Source organism: Falco punctatus, assembly GCF_963210335.1.
Source record: "Falco punctatus genome assembly, chromosome: 1".
NCBI classification, from domain to species: domain Eukaryota; kingdom Metazoa; phylum Chordata; class Aves; order Falconiformes; family Falconidae; genus Falco; species Falco punctatus.
In genome coordinates, this window is record NC_137580.1 from 115,143,532 (window position 1) to 115,164,709 (window position 21,178).

Sequence of the window (21,178 nt, forward strand, 5' to 3'; positions counted from 1 at the left end):
CAAGAAAAGAAACGTTTCTGTTGGGCCAGTCTCAAACATTTGTGCCCTGTGAGGGACAGAGCTGTCACCTTCTTAATCTGAAATCCTGCAAAAGTTGAGTGAAAATATGCCAGATGTAGTAGCGGGAATTTCCTTGAGGTACAGAGATGATGTCTCTTCCTGCAGCAAATCGCTGGCAGGGGCAGGAACAGAGCGTCGCTCTGAGCGTTACAAAGCACCCACCATAAAATGATGGTCAGCGTGAGGAACCAGTACTGGCACTGGGCTCTTCCATCCAGGACTCTGGATACTTCACTAAAGCTTCCTCGGCCTCTTCCCTGTAGATCCGGAAGACAACGGCCAGTCAGGTTTACGAGATGTTGATAACCTACAGCGACGTGGTGGATCCTACCGTTATGGACGAGGTCATGACCATACTCAGCGATACCAACTGGTGAGTGAGTGAATTTGTTGCCAGACAGTAATAAGAGCTGAAATTGTGTTTGTACCGCAGAAGTTAAAGGAACGTTGATGCCTTTGAAAGCTGATGGCAAGGATGCTGTAAGAAACAATGGTGTAGTTTTAGCTGTTCATTGCTTCTAGGCCAAAAAGCATTGCTGAAAGGAATTCTTCTGTTTTAAAGAACCATCCAGTATATTGTCCCACTGGAAGCGGTGTCTATAAAATCACCACTAGATAAGGTAAAATATCCATGTTTTTCTAACAACTTAAAAAGGGAGGAAATCTTGGAAATTCTCCATGAAACAGAGAGAGACTGTGCTGTGCAAACAGTCGGATGTCAACTGCACAGACAGTTTCTTGGCATTTATAAGCACTGGCAGGATTTGGGGAAAGGAAGGATCTTTGCAGGCTGGAAAACAACAGCATTAGCAGAACAGCTCAAATCTCCCATGAAATGTAATGACTCAAAATGCTACAAATATTGTATTCGAGCAAATATTTTGACTTGAACAGTTCAGATGTTTCCCAAGCATATGACTGCATGAATTCAACAACCGCTTTAATTCATTTTTTTACCTGCTGTTACCTGTCACGTTAGCTCCTTGCTTGGGCGGGGGGAACAGGGTCTGTCCTTCGCCAGCAAGACTCAGCGAGCAGCAAAGGGCGTTCTGGGGCGGGAGGAGCCTGTTCTGTCGGCACCCTTGGAGTGACAGGAGGGGACACTCACCATGGTCTTGGCACTAGTTTATTCTCTTTCTGCGAATTTTAGCATTATGTGTTACAGTCACTTGGAAAAGTTTATAAAAGACTTGTGCCTCAGATATTTGAGAAAATACGGCATTTTAAGATACTAATTAGTTTATTAGTTTTGCTGCCATGTTAAACGTTTTTCCTTGTAAGAGTTGACGGTCATAGGTCTACTAGCCCATCGCCCTGCCTCAAACAGTAGTCAAAGTTAATACATGAGAACAGACAGATATAAAAAAAAATATGATTTATTTAGTCATTATATTAAATGGCTTTTTGTCTTTATTGACATTTCATGGAAATAAATGTATCTAGCTATGTTTAAAGAACAAATACACCTTAAGGCTGTGGTTTACATTTTTTCAGACTGCAGGCTTACGTTATTTAACTGTTAATTACTTTCCTGTTAATAACTTAACTGTTAATTTTATATTTGGGAAAAGAAAACTAAGTTTGTCATTGTAAGCAGTGGTTGCTGCTATTCTGAATTTTCCAGCTCAGAATTAGAATAACTGTCTCAGATTTGAAGAACTGGTTATCAACAATTCTGCCTGTTGTTAAAATTACTTATTTAGTGTGATTCAATGCTCGCTTATGAAACCCGAATTTAAGAGCAGGCTTGCTCAGAAGTTACATAAAGAATTTGTTAACAGAAACAATTGAATAGGCTTGGATTACTGCCGTCACACAGGGATGTTTACAATACCAAAATTAGAAGCGGTACACACCAAATTGCTACAGAAAAAGCGGTGGTAGCACAGTTCTGCTCATAAATGGGTTACTAAACCAAAGCAAAATAGTTGTAAAAACCACTTCAGAAAAATAAATATTGTGTTTTCACGTTGTCATTTTTAAGGTATGACTGGCTGCCTGTTTTATTGTCTTAGTTCAGGACTTGCTCTGAGTTCCCTGTTGCCATATGCCCATTGCACTAAGATTAAAGATGAAGAGCTAGTTTACTTAAAACTTGTTTTATCTTGGTAGGTTTGAACTGTTTACAAAGGAAGAGGTTTGAAGTCATTGTGAAGTGTCAGCGAGAGCGGCTTGTTCTTCTCAAGCTCTCCCAGTGCCAAAGCAATCGTAGTAAATTCTGAATTACAATAAGCATTAACATCCGGAAGCCAAATGAGAATTTGTATTTGGGGAAGGCTATAATTACTGGCATATGCATATTTGTTCGTTGTTGAAACTATAGACAGTTTATGATTATATAATTCAGAGTTAAAAGAATTACTTTATATAAGTTTTGTTTAGCTACAGGAAGGTTTCCAGTATTAAATATGATAAATTGTCCAAGGTGTCAGAAAACCAGAAGTTAAGATTATTTCTAACTTGCCCTTTATGCTTTCTCTCTGCAGTTTTGAACTCTGTTTATGTGCTAAGAGTTAAATTTTTAAATAGCTCATTTATAGTTTTTGTACACTGTTACATGTACAAAATCAGGTACAGTTACATACAAGTAACATTACAGTTACTTAAGAAAAGCAAAATAAATCTACTGTAAATGGTGAATAATATTTGGCAGTCTCCAGTCCCACAGCATTCCAGTTAGTGGTAGATTTTTACAACATGGAAAAGAATGTTGTCTGTATGGATTTTTGGCATTTAGGGGCTTTTTGTAACTGACAGTTCTTGAGGAAATTACCTCATCGACAGGATACTACTTCAGAAACTTTTTTAAAGGCTCACAAGTTTTAGGTCTGGATTTTCTGTTTCAGGAGAAGGCTTCTTTAGATTGTAGAATGTTCTCCAAATCCACTGGCATTTATTTTAATTCTTGATGTGAAGTAGTCTTAAACAAAAAAGGAGCTGTAGCTTTAAATAAAAAATTAGTGAATGGGTTGTATGAATAAGTGGGGATTTTTTGAATACAAAAGCCTAAAGGATTTGTCTTGGACATTTTACTAGTAACGGGTCACTTGTAGAAGATCTGGTGTATGTTTATGGTTTATCTGGCTTCAGGTGGTACAAAAATGTTACATTATCCTTAAAATGTGACACACACCAAAAACTTCTAAGATATGAAACCTACGTGAAAGAACAGACGTGTACGTAGCCATATAATAACAAAATGGATAGCTTAAGAAGTTGTATGTATGTAGCTAACCTCGGGGTTTTATTTCTGAATTAACTGGAAAATACTTCCTCATGCAGGGAAGCTGAATTGCCAGTAGTACGAGAGAAACGCAACTGCCTCTGTGATCTCATGAAAGTGCCCAAGCCGCAGCTGGTATCCAAGGTGAAGTACAGAAATGTGCTCCGGGGGGGTCTGTAAATACCACAGGAACGATCAGTTGTTCCCCCAAGCCTGCCGGGAACTTCTGTGCAACAGCTGCGGTTCTGCGCCGGTTCCTGAACGTACCCGTGTGCACCAGGAGGAACGGCCTCACAGCTAACTCCAGAATAGATGGAATTGCTGAAACTGTTGGCTTAAGCCCTTCCGCTCTCCTTTCTTGAAACCATTCCAGGCTTGCAGTGTGACATCTTACTCAAACAAAATGCAGGAATTAAATAATGCAGTACAGATGTTTCAAAAACTGCTCCTCTGCCCTTTCTGGGGAAAGAAAAAGGGATTAAAAATTCCCCGTCAATTTCAACAGCAGAATTATAACCTGAGATGTTGTGCAAACCACAGAATTCTAACGCTGCCTAAGAGGAAGAATATAATCTAAAAGCTATACGTTCATAGGATGACAGACAAATTATCCATATGTAGGTCCCATTTCATTTTAATGCAGATAGTTTGGAATTGCCCATCTGCTCAGTATTGCAGAAGTACAGAATTTTCCAAGGGGTTCTGAGAGGTTCCTTTCCTCTCTGTCCAAAGATAAGGAGGCTGAATTATTACTGGTTTAGAGAACATGTGTTAACATGACAATTCACAAAGAAAAATTATTTTTGAGTATGCAAGAGAAGGTGGAAGTGCTTGATGATCCAAGGCTTCTTCCCTGGTATCACAGGCATCCACAGCATATAACCTATTCTGTAAACTGATTAAGCTTAAAACCAGTGGTATATTAATTTGCTCTTGGGCTTTGTGATTTTTATTGTTGTTTTAGGAAGGTTTTGTTCTTTGTAATTATTTTAGAATGCAGAAACATCACCCATGCAGTTGTCTTTCCTAAGCTTTTCCTAATTGGGAAATACCTTCCTTTTCTGAAATACTTGAACACCATTATTTTTGTTACTAGAATTACGCAATGTTGCCCTGCACAGTTCCACTTCAGAACTGCCATAGCATCTTTCACAGCTGCAGCATCTGGGGCTGAAAGCCACCAAGTCTTTTCTCCTGCACGGCCGCTGAGGGTGACCTTGGCTAATGGTGTTTTTAAACTGCCGGCTGCACTGGCTGGCTGGGATGTGACCGTGCGAGTCCTTGAGGTCAGCCAGTTCCTCCTGTGTAATAGTCTCATCATCCCTTATACTGAAGGTGCTTCCCGCTGTAAGTAGATCCTATATTTTCCTGAGTTGTCATTGATATAAATATATATATCTTTAAAAAATTGGTCAGAAGACTAATACTCAAGACATCCATGAATAGCCTTCAAAGACACCCTGCTGCCCCCATGGCAGTTTCTTTACCCATTTTCCAGTTTTTACCATCATGTCTGCAGGTTTCTGCTTTTAGTAAGTTTTAAGAAACCTGTAACTAACATTTCTGCCATTCTGGAAAACAAGAATCTGAACCTCTCACCCATACAAGGAATTGGCTTTAGAGCAAAAATTGACCTGACAAGTGCTGTTTTCTAGTCAACCAAAAGAAATTTTATGTTCAAATTAAAGATGTTACAAGATGAACTCCCTGATCTCAAAAAAACTTACTTGTTCCTTAGTTTTCTCCTCATTTTTCAGTCTCCAATAATTATCTCCCAATGTAAACAAAATAATAAGAAATAGCCAAATACATGTACCGGTATTTCAGATGGAACTGTCACAAGCAGTATCATGTGCAAACTGGAAGTTACGTGCTGATTTTGGAATTTTACCTTTTTCCTCCTCTTTTAACATAAACAAATAGTATAACTGTTAGCAAAAAGAGTTAAGCCTGCGCCTGCCCTGAGAACTGCTGGAGTTCACTGTGAAGGCGATACTGAACGCCAAGGACTCCACAGCTGCCCAGCTGTCCCTAGCAGCAGCCAGGTTGTGCTCACACAAGAGCGCACAACACTGCTTTTCCTCGAGAGCTCACATATCCTCCGAGCAGAGGAGAAACAACTGAGAAAGCCAAGCCTAACATTATGAAAAGGTGAAAGAAATGGATTTCAGCTGAAATCAACACTTACCCTTCCTTTAAAACTCATCCAAATAAAATTTGCTAGAGGGTAGTTAAAAATTACAGTGTTAAAAAGGACTATAAATGTTACAGCTTTGTATGTCTACATTTTCTTCTTGGTTTAGTTTACTTAATTACATGATTGGGATACTGCTAAACCAGTGATGCGTGCCTACTCCACGTGACCTCTTTTTTTCTTTCTGTCTTGCAGAGTTCAGCGTAAGGAAGTCGCAGGCGCTGCTTTGTCAGCTGAAGCTCGTGGCTCAGGTAGGACTGGAAGAGTCTGTGCTGCAGCATCCTGACGAAGTGGATTCTCGGCACGAGCTGTGAAGTGCACTGTTTGACAAAATAAGAGGCAGAGATTATGTCTTAAAGCGGCACTGTACGATGTGCCACAGGAAGGCAAGATTCATTGTTTTTAGTTTTTAAAGTCATTATCTGTAGCCACGAGATGGCGGTTTCTCTTCATACTGCTGTCACGACTGACCTGGGCTTTTTTTTTTGATGTCGGTGATTTGTACTTCTACAAGTCTGAATGGAGCCGTTCAGCCTGTGCTTGCTGTACACACATGAAGTATTAAACCTGACTTGCTGCATTAGTCTCTTAAAAGAATTGTTTTTAGCGGTAAAAATGGCAACACTGAGTGGTAATTAAATCTTCCTGAATACAGAAAGTGTCTCTGTGGATAAGTCTGTTATTCTTAGGCCATGGACGAACAAAAAGTCCAGGTTTCACTTCAGCTAAAGTCAAAGCCTCTCTTAATAGCTTTTTATATAACCAATTCAAGCAAATGTGGGGTTTTTTGTGGTAAAAACTAGCTTTAGGGACTGAAGCTTTATTTTTTTCCTTTGAAGAACAGAAGTGGACTATACTTCAGGCCACTACTAGAAATTTAGATAATTTCTTATTGACTATAAAACGAAATGGCTATAACATTTCTTTTTGGTAAGATTAATGTGATGGGGAGGACAACATGATATTCTAATTACACTGTGTTATTTGATGGTACTAATTAAATCCCACTATCCCAGCACTTCAAGTAGAAGAGCGGCGCTGTCACACACACCTATGAGAATGTGAAAGGAAGGAAAAATTGGGGCAGAGGAGCTAAACCCAAGCCATTTCCAAAACTACAACCTGCCTGTCTCTAAGATTCTTTTTAAGAAGATAACAATAAATTACATAATTCAGTGTTTCTGAAGTATACTTGCAGCCTGGCTGGCAGATGAAATTCAGTGTAGATCAGGGTTACTGCCTGACCAAAACCTGAGAAGGTTCAGTGAAAATTATGAGCAGCTGTACAGATGATCGTCTGGCTGCCAGCTGATGTTACAGACACACCTGTACTTCTCACGCAGCCCCGAAGCAGAGGGTGCCACGCTCTGCCAGCTCCAGCGCTGTGCGGAGCTTCCCCGCGGGCAGCACCAGCTGAGGGCCCCGAGCAGTGTTTGACAGAAACCTCTTGGTGCTTCTAGAGGTTATGGGCTTTGCCTGAGATGTTTGTAAGGCTTCCCTGTGGTGACAGCCCTCTGGCACACCTCCGGCCTGTGTTTGGCGGTTATTTCAATTAGAAATACAATTTAACAATCAAACTGAGTTTGGTAAACAAGTGATGTGCCACAGTAAAATGAGCAAATAGCATTATCCACCGTGTAACTAGGTGCTCCTTAGAAAGGGGTTACTCAGCACAAAGATTAATTTAATGAGGCGCAAATTACTAAGAGATTCTAAACCTCTGAACGCTTTGGTCTTCCTATACACAGAGAATAACACAGCTTCAGTGTCACGCCTTACCTTGGTTTTCAGTTAAAGTGGTAGTAATCCATCCCTTCCTTCAAGTTCAGCATGTTCAGGTTTGCTTCAAACGCTCCACCTGTCAAATCCTGTGAGGGGAGAAAAAGAATCAGATCAACCAGATAAACACATTTCAGGTAGTAACAGGTTTTGGTAATTTGGTTCTTTAGACCACAGAAGAAAGTCCCATTTGCAGAACTAAACATAAATAAACCGAGGCTCAGAGATGTTTCCATTCAAAAATCAAGTGTATGTTGAGAACTTGGTGTTCTTATAGTCGGGGGAGGGTGGGGTGGGGGGGATGTTACACAGCTCACTGCGGCGCCTCTGTCACCTACCGGCACACGCCACCTTCCAACGCAGGCACCTCCAGAGAACAGACCCAAGGAATGAGCCTGACAAACCAGTGGGTTTTGTAGATTTTGAGCAATGATTAGCTTGTCTGATGAAACAAACTTTTCATCGAGCAAATGAAACATTTTGCATAGTTAACAGCATTTCCTTTGGAGCCCTGGTTACATTATCCGAACAGGAGCCTGGTAGATTTGCTCCATGAGCTTTGGTCTTCCTGGAGTCCTTAATTCTACGGATCTTCAGGAATGGCACCAAAAAAAAAAAAAAAAAAAAAAAAAAAATTAAAGTTCACAAAACTATAGGAGGCAGGTGAGAGAGTGCTGGTTCTTTTGGCTGGCCCAGAGCAGCAGCGATGCTGTTTGAACAGCGCACAAGTGTCTAGGGCAGGACAGTACGAAAACAGAGTCCAACTGAGACTGGAGTTAGAGGAGGCAGAACGCTAGGCTGTGGCTGGAGTAACGGATTTGAAAAATTGCTCTGGGATCTTTAACGAACCTACGTTCAGAAACGAAAGCTTCTGTCCCACGTGGAGGACTGTACCTCCCAGCTCGCCTTGGCCTCATCAGCTGAGCTGCTTATAAAGGCACTGGTAGCATCTGGGCGTTGCTGGGAGGCTCATTCGAGGAACGCCGCCGTCTCCATCGGCCGGGAGCCTGGTACCCAAACAAGCCGACCTTCCCCTCCAAACCTCCGTGTTGTTCCTGCTGCCTGTGGCCGGTTCAGCCCGCTCGCCCCCACCAGCCACAGGTGAGCTGCCCTTCCTCCTGCGCTCTACTGTCACCAGCGTCAAAAAATACAGGAGATGACATCACGTGACCCAGAACTTCAACAAAATCCATAACCACCAGTCATAAAATTCGTAAGTGAGCTCTGATGTTTACTAACCTTAAAAAAAAGAACAGTAATGAATAATGTGGGGAAGGGCAGGAAAGGGCCCCGGCACTGGGCTTTTTAAGCAAGGCCTCCACTTCCTTGAGGTAACCAGTTTCTTATCTGAGCGATAGGGCCCTAATTGTGAACGATGCTGAGTATTTTTTGTAATTATTTTTTTTTTTACTTCTTGAAATCAAGACTACTTGATGGTATTTAATACTTTGAAGGACTGGGTCCTAGTTTCTCAATTCAGTTAAGATCCCAAACCATCACTGGTCCAGCAGCAAAACTTGCTGCTCTCGTCAACTGGGAATTCTGCTCAGAAGTGTCAGCCTTGGTTACAGCCTTTAGCCTCCACTAACGATTTCACAAACCCAAGATATCACAAGTTAGGACACAGGGTACAAAACGGTTGCGTTTAGCTTAAAAATCAACCTGCTCTAAAGAAGGGTTAAAAAACCACAGAGATTTATATGTAGAAGAGCCCAGATGGTAAGTTGAGCAGGAGAGTTAAAACAAAACCTTCCATTCCCAGAGCACAATACTGAGGTGACGGAACACGGCCGGGTTTTACAGTAACTGGCCTAACAGTGAGTTTACTGACAACTGCATACGATCAGACTAGTTTAATTACGGAGACGGAAAAATAAGAATCCCTTTCATTTCAAGCACTTGGCACCCGTGCCAAACCAGAGCACAATACATGATTTCTAAGCATTTTGCTTTATTTACCTCAAAGCAAGAGAAAACACCCAGGGCAAACAAACCCTCGGGTGAAGCGGGGCCGCGGGCAGCGACGCAGCTTTGACGAGCTAAAGCCACAGTTTTATTCTCTTCAGCAGAAACCCAACGCGCACACAGAACAGAATTTCAGCTCCAGACTGTTGCGAAGCCATTTTAAAATGCAAACTGAGCAAAAGATCATGTAGGATGACTGCTTTTTAAAAATTATTTTATATGGTAACAACCTCATGGCAGTGGTAGCAAGAAGGAACTGCCTGAAAAAATAACGAAGAAAACCCTGCTCCGGGTACACGGCCAGCAGAGTCATTTCTTGCAAGTGACCCACTTAATAAACGTATCTAATCTTCAAAATTACCCTCTTAGAGCTGCATAGAAACATGCAGGTTTTGTCTGTACCAAAACTAAAAATAATCCCCCACCACAAACAGCAAAATAACACTTTCTTCTTCAGAAGCATGGTGATGAACTTACTTTGGGAAATAATAATGCTAAATCTGAAAGACTGGGATGTTTAGGAATTTGTTAATGACTTGCTTAAGAAATTATCTAAGAGGACGTGCAGCTAATTCTGCCTTACGTGAAGTTCCAACAGTTCCATGCAACATGGAGCTGGGTTGTAGCTGTTGCATCGTCTGCCAAGAAACGTCCGTACGTTCACTGGGGGTGTTGCACACTTGCTGCACGACCTGAAACAGAGCTGGGGAAAGCTACTGGCCCAGAATGGTTTGAAAATACAGGCCATTTGTAACTCTTTTAACACAGGACTCCTCTTTTTCCCCTCACAGTAAGCACAAGGATAGTGCCCTTTTTTGCAAAGGAATTTTGTCTTTTATATTTTAATTGTAAATACATTTAAATTAATTTATTTTAAATACAGTCTTTCTCAGCAGTCTGGGACTTTTGTCACAGCAATGTTTTTTGCACAGTTTGATCTGATAAATCTGGGTGAACAGCATCAGAGAGGGAGCAAAAGCTAGCACAAACCCGAACATTTTTCATTTGATGCAGTCTTAATATTTTATGTAGTTATCCCCATCCTACTTCTTCCTATGCTCCCACTTTCAAAAAGCGTGCTGGAAGAAGAGATGTAGAAAAGGTGATTAAAGAAAAGCAAGTGGGAAGTTTTGCTTTTTAGCCGTGAATTCAGATGTGGGCTGCACAGCAAGCAAGGCAAACGACCTCCAAATACAGCAAAGACTAACGCTCAGCATTACACTGGCCTGTGCTCTGTCAACATGAATGAATGAAAAAGTTACTCTGCTTTTCTCAACCCATTTAGAAACCATTTCCTTTAGTGGTCAGGTGTAGAAGCGTGAAAGCTGCTGCAGGCAGGATACCCGAGTATTTTAAACCACAGACATTTATCAACTTGTTTTGTTTTGGTAGAAAACTACTTTCCATGACAAAACTGCTGCTGAAAACTGTGGCCATTTCAATCCACCCACGACCCTCCAAGTAGGAAGGGCGGAATGTCACGGATCCTGGCAGCCTCCACAAAGACGCTCAACAGTAATAAAACACACAATGTATGACAATGGCTGAAAGAGGCTGCTAAAAACTATTGCTTAAGGTCGGCTGCGAAACCCAGTGGTAGAGAAAAGGAGGGTCCCGCAGGCTTGCTTGTGGAGTGGGACTCGGAGCACCACTGCTTGCTTCCCGAGACCCTCTGATGCCTCTCCACTGGGTTTTACTCTTCCTACACTTTGGCACAGATAGATCTGTGGTGTTTTATTTCTTTCTTACGTTGTCTGTGGTTTCGCAGGTGATAACAAGGTATCAGGCACTGCTAACAGAAAAATTTGCTTTCAGTTCTTTATTATAAATCTGGTTTTCTAACAGTCTGAATCTATGTCTTCCTAATATTAAAATAATAACATGGTGTAACAACATAGGTGTGCTGTGAGGCTCATATTATTAACAGGTATCCGTCTGTTTAAAATCTGTAGAAAAGGAAGCTCCATTGCAGACTTTCACTGTGGTGTTACGCAAGTTTATCATCAGCATTGGTCTGGTCTCTTTGGCCACTATCTTGTTTTCCTGATGTGTAATGCTGCTGGAACTCCATGCACACTGAACTTTTTTTACTTAGAACACTAGGGTGTTCTCGGCATCAGCTCTTGGAACACCAGCGTTCACAGTATCAACTAACGCAGTCATGAAGTGAGAGGGTAAGGAGGTAACTTGCCTGCAGTTTCTAGACATTTGCCTCCATCTGAATGGCTATTGACCTTAAATTCTCCTAAAAAGTGAGCTGCTTCAAAGACAGATTCCAGAAGCAACTTTACAAACTCTGAAACTGTTTCAAGTAGGTCAAATTGTATTTCCAAAGAAAATACTGCTTACTAACTTAAACGATACTATGGCCTGCAGTGTTCTGTGATCAGCAAGTGGATTTCCACTCAGCTCAGTGACCATGAGTGGAAAATACACTGAAATCACAACTGAAGGCATGGACCAGAGTTTTCAGACAAGATGTTGTATAATAGTCTCATTGTAAGGGCTTCGCAAATTAAATGTGCTTTATAACAGGTTGCACAGATGTTTTGTCTAGGGGCTTCCACCCACCATTGTATGTAGTATGAAAAATTAAATTAGTTGTAATATTACTAGCTTATCCAAAAGTTTATCAACCAACAGTACATGATAATGCCCTAAGGTACGTGCAGTCTGGCTTTACTACGCATAGTTATGATCTCAGAGTTGATCCTAAGTTGGGAGTGCGAAGTTAAAAGCAGACTGCACCAGATGCGATGAGATTCAGCTAATCATCTCTGAACAGACCTGGTACAGCACTCGAACGTTGGTGTTTATATGTAGCTACAGGTTTTAGTTACTGCTAGAGACTTGTTTAACTAGAATGTATTTGCAATTTTGCTTTAAAACCTCTGTGTCATCCCATACATTGTGCTTTGCCATTTTAAATATAACAGCAAAATAACTGCTGGTTATCATCTTCTAGTTAAGTTATTAGGTCAATTAAACCAGTTGAAATAAGGAAGATACCACAGTCAGGCACAGAAGAGGCTTCAGAACTGGCAGTGGCAAACAAAATGGTTTTTAAGGTCTGATTTAAAAAACAAAGACTCTGCGGTACATAGGGGCTGCAGAACATGAGGACTAAACAAGGCCAGGTGGCTGACTGTATGTGCTTCTTTGTGTATCGAATGTTGTTGGGCAAGAAAGTAAACCAGATCCAAGCTCCTTTACAGAAGCTTACTTTTTATTATTCTTATTACTACTTTACTTAATAGTGCTGTTTTCAATCCCCGAAACACTCTGCACAAGCAATTTGATAAAACAGGCCATTCAGTTGCATAGTAAAAGCTTCTGGGAAAAGCTACGTACAGTAAAGAGAAATTCATTTTCATAAGGAGCACATACTGATTTTGACTTTAAGCTCGGAGTAAAGGTACTCACCAGCTTCACGCAGATAATGAAGGGTGGAGTTGCGTCTCTGAAGTGACGTATAGGAATTTGGGGTTTTGGTCTCTCCTGCAGGAAAAAAGCAGCAGACATGCACACATGGTTACTTGTTAGCCAAGTTTTAGGAGCTACTAAACACTAAAAGAGGAAAGAATTATTCTGAGACCTCGTGCTAAATAGTCCATCTGGTCACATGCTTCCTCTCATTATTTTGCCAGTCATTTCCAGTACCCCTTATTTTCTTACCATAATCTTTCCATACAATTGTGCTTCTTTGTTCAAAGTTACACATTACACCAGGTCTTTCTGCTGCTGGAAGGAGAAGGTCTCTCTCCTCTCCTCCACTGCTTCCTTACCTCCAAGCTCTACTTTTAGCCCTTTCCCAAACAATTCCCTCTTTGATCTGATTGCAAGGCTTTCACAGCCTACCCCATAAAAAAAAAAAAATAATGCTCATTCTGTTGTCAGCAGGTTAATTTTCTGCAGCTTTAGGGAGCTCCATCAGCTTACAGTGCCACCAGAGAAGCGTCAGAGCAGGCACAGTAACAGAGGAGCATCTTGCCCTCGGTGGGAGCTGTTAATGGTTGTGCCCAGCTGGGACTTCACCACAGATCCAAACCAGAATCTTCTAAGGATTCACACCAACTGCGGTACAATCTTCTTTACAACTGATCTGACGGGATGGGTATGTCTTAGGAAGACAAGCGCACGGGATCTCTGACAACGATGCTGACAGTATCCCTGCACTGGTAGGTAGCGAGTCCTCACTATTCCAGGTCAAAATCCTGAACTCCAGTTGCTTTCATGCAGCTGAAAACACTCATTAGCTTCCTGGCATAGAATCTGGTTGTACGGCCGCTCCGATCCAAGCTAGAGCACTGCGCCTGAGGGGCGCCCCTGCTCTCCCCCTCCCCTCCCCCCAGTCCTGCTCCCATCAGATACAAGGATCGTGCAACCTCAGGGTAATTTGATTCACAAGATAACTTGCTGGAGACGTTTTTATTTTAAGGTTCCTTTTCTGCCGGATCAGCTCGCTGAATCAAGCCGTCCTTTGGCCACAGATTGCCAGACCCATCGCAAGCAAAGCAGCGGGGGCCGCGGCCGGGGAGCGCGGGCAGAGCACCCTTCCGCACACTGCGCCCACGGGATCTGATCCGATGCCCAGTGAAACTACAAACTGTCCTTCCACCAGCTGTTGCCAGTAGTGACTCTGGATGAAACTTTACTCCGGGTCTTAATTGCTATCACGAAATTAAGACTGCAAAAAGACAACATTGTTGTGTTTTTTTTTTTTTTCTATGTGGTTTGTTTATTGCCCTCTAAATTTCATGCTTCCTTGTCTAGGGAATGAAGTGTTGCTGCCTACAATTTTAGCTCCCAAGGAACATACCAAAGTTTTATTCAGATGCAGTATAACAATAATATACAGATAGGCTCCAATTAATTGCAGAAGCTTGCTTTAATAGATATTTGAATTTCATTCATCATGAGCCACATTCTACTCCCACTTAAAAGAAAAAACTGTCAGTGAAAGCTATGTTTGACTCCATCATCAGAACCCTGTCAGAGTACATATATTTTTGTCTTTCCAAATGGACTTCAGTGAGCGTGAGGTCCATAGTTCTGGCTCCATAGTTTGCACTCCAGCATCAGTCCCCAGCTACCTAGTCTTTTGTCACAGTCTCCTTACCAAAATCAGTTGCTATAAAGTATTTCAAATCAGTGACGTATTCCTTCATCACATTTCCCAGAACACTTCCAGATCCCACTGAAGAATGCAAGAGTACTTACAACTCACCTCAGATTCTTCATAAGTGTAGAATCCTTTTCTTATTTTCTTTTCATCAACATCACAAAATGCAGTTACCTGGAGAAACAGAAGCAGAGCAGCATTTCAGTACCGTTCTGTGCTACCAGCAGGTATTTCACCTGCGATGTACCTAAGTAACGCTACAGGCGTGTGACTGAACACAGGAATAGGGCAGCGCACCCTGGTCCTTCTGCAGAGCTTAAAAATTTATTAAATCTGGGTGTATCATAAGGAGCTGGGCAAATTTTGCAGTTGTATATGAGCACATTATGTTTTTATAAACAGGCGAACAGGTGATCTAAGCTACTGACTGTGTAAGAGAAAACCTCTATGAGATGATCAGTTTTCAGTTTAGCAAACTAAAAGCAGAGACTAGCCGCCTCATCTTGGCACTTCCACTAAACACCTGAGAGTAGGTAATACAAACCTTCCTCTTTTTGCCCACCCCAATCATATAATCTACCACCAGATCCCTCCGCATCACAGCGCTGCGCTATTGCTTTGGACGCTCTGGGAACACCACCCTCAGTTCTAGGTCATAACACACCGTGTCCGGGCATTCCTACAGGTTTGGACTTTGTGTTTTTCAACTGAAAAATTCAGCAGATTTGGTGTTTAAACACGTACAGTTACTGCTTCATTTTGGGTATTCTTACTGTAGCTATGGAAGCATTATTTGCAGCCCTAGCTGCCAAACATTTCAGATGTTTTTTTATGTGCATTCCTCATAAATAGGCATGCAGAATACACGCCTGCTATCCAAAATACACAGTGGCCTCATTTTTGAACCATTAGGTTGCCAGTAACATTTCGGAAGACTTTGTAAAATAAACATAGCTATGTTTTCCTCTAACTTCCACTGGATCTATTCATATTATCTACACAGAACTCTTACACTGAAGTGGAACCGTTAAGACAGTTAAGGTCTTGCAGAAATCAATTATTCTGGTGCAAGTTGGATACCAGTTTTCCTATCTTTTTAATTGTTGCATTAAAAATTGATTAACAACACTTACTGCTGAGAAAATTTGAAAAGCCGAACAGCTGTTTATTAATTTATTAAGTTAGAGAAGGCTGCAAAAGGCTGGCTTAGTTTCTGTGTCTACCAATCTGTCTCACCCATTTTCTTCCCATGGTTAAGATAGTTTTCTTTTACCTAAAGTGACCTCATTCTGTCTACACAGAGAACACTGACATCAGTGTCATAATGCTGAACTTTACATCCTTTATTGCTGCTTCACTCCCGAAGCAGTGCCACACCAACAGCCCCAAACTGCAGAGGAACAGAACTGTTCCACATCTTGTCAGGCAATGGCCAGACAGAGCTGCGTTCTCTTGCAACATAAAAGGTGTTTCTACAAAAAATAATTCAGAGCTATTTCCACTGTCAATGGAACAGTTTTCTATCCAAATCCTTAAAAACCATATCAGTTCTTCCATTAAACATCAATGGAAAGAGAATACAAACAAAAATAGCAAGGGACTACAAATATGGCTAAACTTACTAGCCATTGTACAAGGTCTTTGTGGCTGATGCAGGCTGGGTTAGACAGCAGCAAACATGAGCAACTCCTTCGAGCACAAAGACTAAGAACCAGAATCTCCCTTAGGCTTTCTTTTTTCTTTTAAACACAAGTTAATAGACTCTACAACCCTGGCCCTATTTCCATGACCACTGTAATGCTTTATTGTAGCTGAAAAATCAGATGGTGTGACTTAAGCACTGTAAACTACATCCCAAGATAGGCTCTGCCCATCTTATTTATACATGTACACACACGTATATAAATATGTATATATATATGAAGGGAACCAAGTAGAAGCCGCTGTGGGAAGAGGTTACTTAGCTGTACACTTTTCATTCTGTATTGACCACCTTTAAAATTTTCCAATATTCTGCAGATCTCAGTTCCAGCACTGATGTTTTACTGTCCTAGAACCTGTGAGCACTATAAACACACTTCAGCAGGACATGCCTTCACTGTCAGCCTAATAGAGTTCTGGGAATAAATAGAGTCCAGTACACTGACTTATCTCGCAATAATTGAAGCTGTTTTTTCCAGCTGCTTATACTCCTGTGGATTTAAAACACCTAAACCAAACCACCAAAACTTTTGCCATAAGGTAAAGTGAAATTCTAGCTACACTTTAATGCCAGGAACTGGGAATTCACTGTAAGATCTGTGCTGGAAAGTGTCACGCTGTTCACCTCGGCACGTTATAATACCGTTAACAGAAACTCCTGACGGCTGCATAGATTTCTTCTTAACATGAAGGGTGTTAGAGAACCAGAGATAGTTCTTGTACCACTAGATTACCAATAATCCTAACGCTTCCCCTCATCCTGTGCCCTAACTCATACTACCACGGGTAGAGGATTTTGCCTTTGCCCCACCAACGCCCCAGCCCACAGAACTCCTGTGACAGCCGCTGCGCGAAAAAAGAGCTTGGCAGGTAAATAACTGTGACAGATTTCCCTTGGAAGACGGAAAGGACTCACACCTCTTCCTGAGTGACCACTAGGTACCTCCATGCACAATTATCAATGGTTTCAGCCAGCTTAAATCTGGTATTTACAAAATTATAAAACAGGTCAGGCCTGAATGGGCAGTTTTTCTGCCAGACGGCACACCATGTGGGTGGCCCAAGTCAACCATTTTTCTGACACACACTATTTATTTTCCAATTAAAGAAAATCTATGTGTGGAGTCTAATACAGGTCTTAGGCACAGTTGTTTATCCTAGAAGGAGAACTCAAGGCATCAGGCTTATATGAGCTATTTACTTTATACTATCAAGATAAACCCAGAGTTACCTATTTGTTTTCCTGCATTAATGGGCTTCTTTCTTGTATCTTTTATGAAGACCATCTATCCATACATGAACTACAGTCTCCCAGGGAGGAAGCTATGAATTATAAAGCTACAAAGCAGTCTCAAGTCTGGTCCGCCCCCGTCCTTTTAGCAAAACGGCTCTTTTTGCAATGCCTCTGACAACATGACACCATGGAAGCTTACAGAGTCCTCAGATCACACTTCAGTTTAAAACATATTAATGATTACGTCTTTTTGTTTTGAACATCACCTGTATGAAATTCTGCACAATTCCAAAACAAAGGAAAGTGACTGCTATTTCTCTCAGGTAAAATTCGGAAGAGACAGTTAGTATCTGTTATATACAAGCTACATAATTACTCTAAGTAACTTGTATAAATGTGGATCGCAACAATATACATTAACAATGGTGTAAGGGGAAAAGGAGTAATAGTTTTCTTCTTCATATGAGAAAGTTTATGTAGCTCAAAAGATAAGATATTTACTCAAAAAAAACCCAACAACCCTCTGGTAGGGAAAGACATGTTTGAGGAAGATAAAAGCACTTCTCTGGCTGGTTCTTTTTCATAAACAGAGCAGCTGTGTGAAGGGATGCACGGGCTGGGACTATCAGACCTCCCTGTGGTAAAAGGAGATTAATGGGCAGCAGATTAATCCTACTGCAAATGTACAAACTAAGAGGTCTGCAAGAGTGGGCTCGGAATGCAGCTGTAATTACCTAGCTGTTTGATCTGTGCTGCTGTTGCACAAGAATTAATAGCTTGTTTCGTACTTGACTTGTTTACTGCCTTGCTGGCTACTGCAGAGGATGTTTCCTTACACTTCCCATTCCACTCAGATTTCCTAATGGAAAACCAGAAGGATTCATCAGGCTAATAATGTCCTTTTATAGTAAAAGATCCTCACAGCATTTTATTCCCTTACTTATTTTCACCTGTGGTCTGCTTTAGGTTTGTAAAGGTCATCTACAGAAAGAAACAAAATGTAATCACAGCAAATTCTCAAGATCTGTTGTAGCTGGAACGACAAGAGAGGCGGGTGTTACAAGGGAGAGTGAGTAACTTAGTAGAACATGATAGAAAAAACAGACAACCTTTTTGGTAAATGGTCACCTGCACACTGCCTCCTCTCCCTGCTCATTACATCAATCGGTCTTGTAAAACTCATCTTTAAAGAAGACAACCTGCAAACTCTCTACAAAATCCTGTATGAGATCTTCCCTCTTACATTCTCTCCACATCTTGTGCAGCCCTTCATTTGTTTTAAACTTCTCGTGACCCTGTCGATTCTTCTATTTATAATTCTTTCATTTAAACTTATATAAAGCCTTAGAAGCATGTTAATATAAATCTCCGCAAAAGTTAAATCAATTTTGGCCATTCATGTCAAAACAAAATAACTGAAAGCATTATAATGCAAGTTTAAATAGATACAGTTAAACAGAAGAGACATGCAGAGCCATAAACATCTCCCAGTATGCCATAAGCGCAACCACGACACTAGCAAGCAACTCTCGGTCACAATTGGAGCAATTTTCCATTATCAGGGTGCTGCTTTTCACAGAAGCACAGACTGGTCAGCTGGAAGGCACCTCTGGAGCCCACCCAGCCCACCCCCCTGCTGCAGCAGCTCTCCTAGAGATGCTGCACAGAGCCACGTCCAGGCGGGTTTGAATGTCTCCAGCGAAGGAGACCCCACAGCCTCTCTGGGCAGCCTGTGCCAGGGCTCTGCCACCCTCAAGGTGAAGAAGTTCTTCCCCATATTCAGCTGGAGCTTCCTGCGCTGCAGTTTGTGCCCCTTGTCCTGTCACTGGGCACCACTGGAAAGAGCCCGTCCCCGTCCTCTTAAGGTATTTGTGGACAGTGACAAGGTCCCCTCCCAGTCTTCTCCCCTCCAGGCTAAACAGCCCCAGCTCCCCCAGCCCTTCCTCGAAGGGAGATGCTCCAGTCCCCAGATCACCTCTGTAGCCTCCGCTGGCCTCTCCCCAGTAGTTCCCCATCTCTCTCAAACTGGGGAGCCCAGCACTGGACACCACACTGCAGACGCAGCCTCAGCAGGGCAGAGCAGAGGGGGAGGATCCCCTCCCCCAACCTGCCGGCCACGCTCCTCCTAATGCACCCCGAGACCCCACTGGCCCCTTGGCCACGAGGACACACCGCTGGCCCATGGGCATTCGTGCTGCCCACCAGCACTCCCGGGTCCTTCCCCACAGAGCTGCCCCCCAGCAGGTCAGCCCCAGCCTGTACCGGTGCAGGGGGCTGTCCCTCCCCAGGGGCAGGACCTTACCTTTCACTTCACCTCTTCAGCGTTACAGCCATGACAGACACTGTGGGTATCTTTACATCCCAAGCATGCATTTCCTGACTGTCTGAAGACACTCTTCCATTAAAGATAGCAGTGTCTTCCCTATCTGCACATATAGTAACAAAGTTGCTCAAGAGAATTTTAATACCAGAATCCAAATGCAGAATAAGCTTCTCAATACCGCATATACAAAATTTTCCTAAATACATACAACTGCCTTTATACGCAACAGCGTGGGAACTAGTTGCAAGTGTCTTGTTTCTCTAGACCAGGTAACTGTGTCAGTTATGCCAGTAACTGTTCAAGCGCACATGCCTCTGGAGCAGCAACACGGGCATTGCAAAAAGCACATCTTCCTGAGCAGGAGCAGCAGGGAGGCTTCCCTGCCGTAGTTCAGCGTGAACTGTTTGCTGTAGTCTGAAACGAAGCCTCTATTTCACCCCATCTCATTTTAGGATGCCTTACACCTGGACTTAAGTGAAGCTTTGAAATTTCATCCCTCCCTTGTCCCATAGGCTCTCTTCTAACTCGTTTTCACGTTGCCATTCTCTCTTTTGCTGCAAAGTCAAGGGGAGGTGTAATATTCTTCCCTCTATTTATGTTTCTTCGTTTTTACATGCCCCCACTTCAGTCCCTCATATTGCCGTTCATTTACTTTAGAGTAGTTAAAATGCTACAAAACTTAAACATTTCTTGGTTTTGTGAGTGATCACAGTTGAAGTACATGGCTTAGTGATGCTGCTCTTAGAAAAAAAGTGAAAAAAACTAACATGATTTTAAATGGCTAATGAGCTAGGAAAAAGGGTGTGCAAAACATTTCCTTGAAGCTTTCGAGTTTGCCACCGGTGGATAGGGTTGTCACAGAGAAACTTCATGGGCTCTCTGTATACTAGTACTGTTTCCATGCCACTAATTAGCTGATGCTCATTTTGTCCTTTCCCCCTCCTCTTCTGTTAGCTACTTGAGCACTATTTTCAGCTATCGGAAATGACACAAGATGTTAATGCTGAAGTTCTCCTTTTAGCTGAAGTTTGATGGAGAATAAAAGAGCAGACAAGACAGCTCAGAAACCCTCCAGGCATATGTAGCATCCCAAAAACATTTGGTTTCCATCTTCAGCTGCAAATTATAGACAAGACGGATGTGTTTTAAACAAAAAAAGGTCTGTTCGTCTTCATTCTTGCAGAAATGCTAATACAGAACCACTGTCAACTGTCAACAGCGTGAATCAAGAAGGGGACAGCCAGGAAACAGAATTTCCCTAAGAATACTGAGATCCTGGTAATTAATTCATAAAAAGCCCTACTAGTTGAATATTTTTTTTCTTGTGTTGCTGTTTAGCAAAAATACTGAGCCTTGGATTTTTGCCTGAACTCTTTGGAGACAAAGCATTATTTTAATATTCACCATACAGAGGTCTGAAGGAAAAGAGAGAATATTGCTTAGGTGTCCCTTTCTCTTTTAACATAGCCATAATTCCAATTCAGACTGTTTTCCAAACAGACTAAAGTAATAATTTATTAGTGAGTAGAGACACAGACTGCTGCTTCCTGGAATTGCCAAAATTTTGTTTCCCAAAA

At 41.9% G+C, this 21,178-nt stretch overlaps 2 protein-coding genes across 5 annotated transcripts in view; one reads left to right on the top strand and one right to left on the bottom strand.

Annotated features, from left to right (window-relative positions):
• The window catches only part of TBCD (tubulin folding cofactor D), a 129,530-nt gene extending 123,395 nt beyond the window's left edge, over positions 1-6,135 (top strand). For both annotated transcript variants that reach the window (XM_080394320.1, XM_080394321.1), the window contains exons 38-40: positions 324-433; positions 3,343-3,427; positions 5,673-6,135. In XM_080394320.1, the coding sequence (XP_080250446.1) occupies positions 324-433; positions 3,343-3,427; positions 5,673-5,684 (207 nt within the window). In that variant the 3' untranslated portion in view covers positions 5,685-6,135. The remainder of the gene's footprint in view (positions 1-323; positions 434-3,342; positions 3,428-5,672) is intronic.
• Positions 3,434-21,178, bottom strand: part of B3GNTL1 (UDP-GlcNAc:betaGal beta-1,3-N-acetylglucosaminyltransferase like 1) — a 141,487-nt gene continuing 123,742 nt past the window's right edge. For 2 of the 3 annotated variants that reach the window (XM_080398302.1, XM_080398300.1), the window contains 4 exons: positions 14,449-14,517; positions 12,645-12,719; positions 7,257-7,345; positions 3,434-3,742 (listed from right to left, as the gene is read on the bottom strand). In XM_080398302.1, coding sequence (XP_080254428.1) covers positions 7,265-7,345; positions 12,645-12,719; positions 14,449-14,517 — 225 coding nt within the window. In that variant the 3' untranslated portion in view covers positions 3,434-3,742; positions 7,257-7,264. Of the gene's footprint in view, positions 3,743-5,659; positions 5,798-7,256; positions 7,346-12,644; positions 12,720-14,448; positions 14,518-21,178 lie in introns of those variants that run through there. The other variant, XM_080398301.1, reaches the window with a different exon arrangement.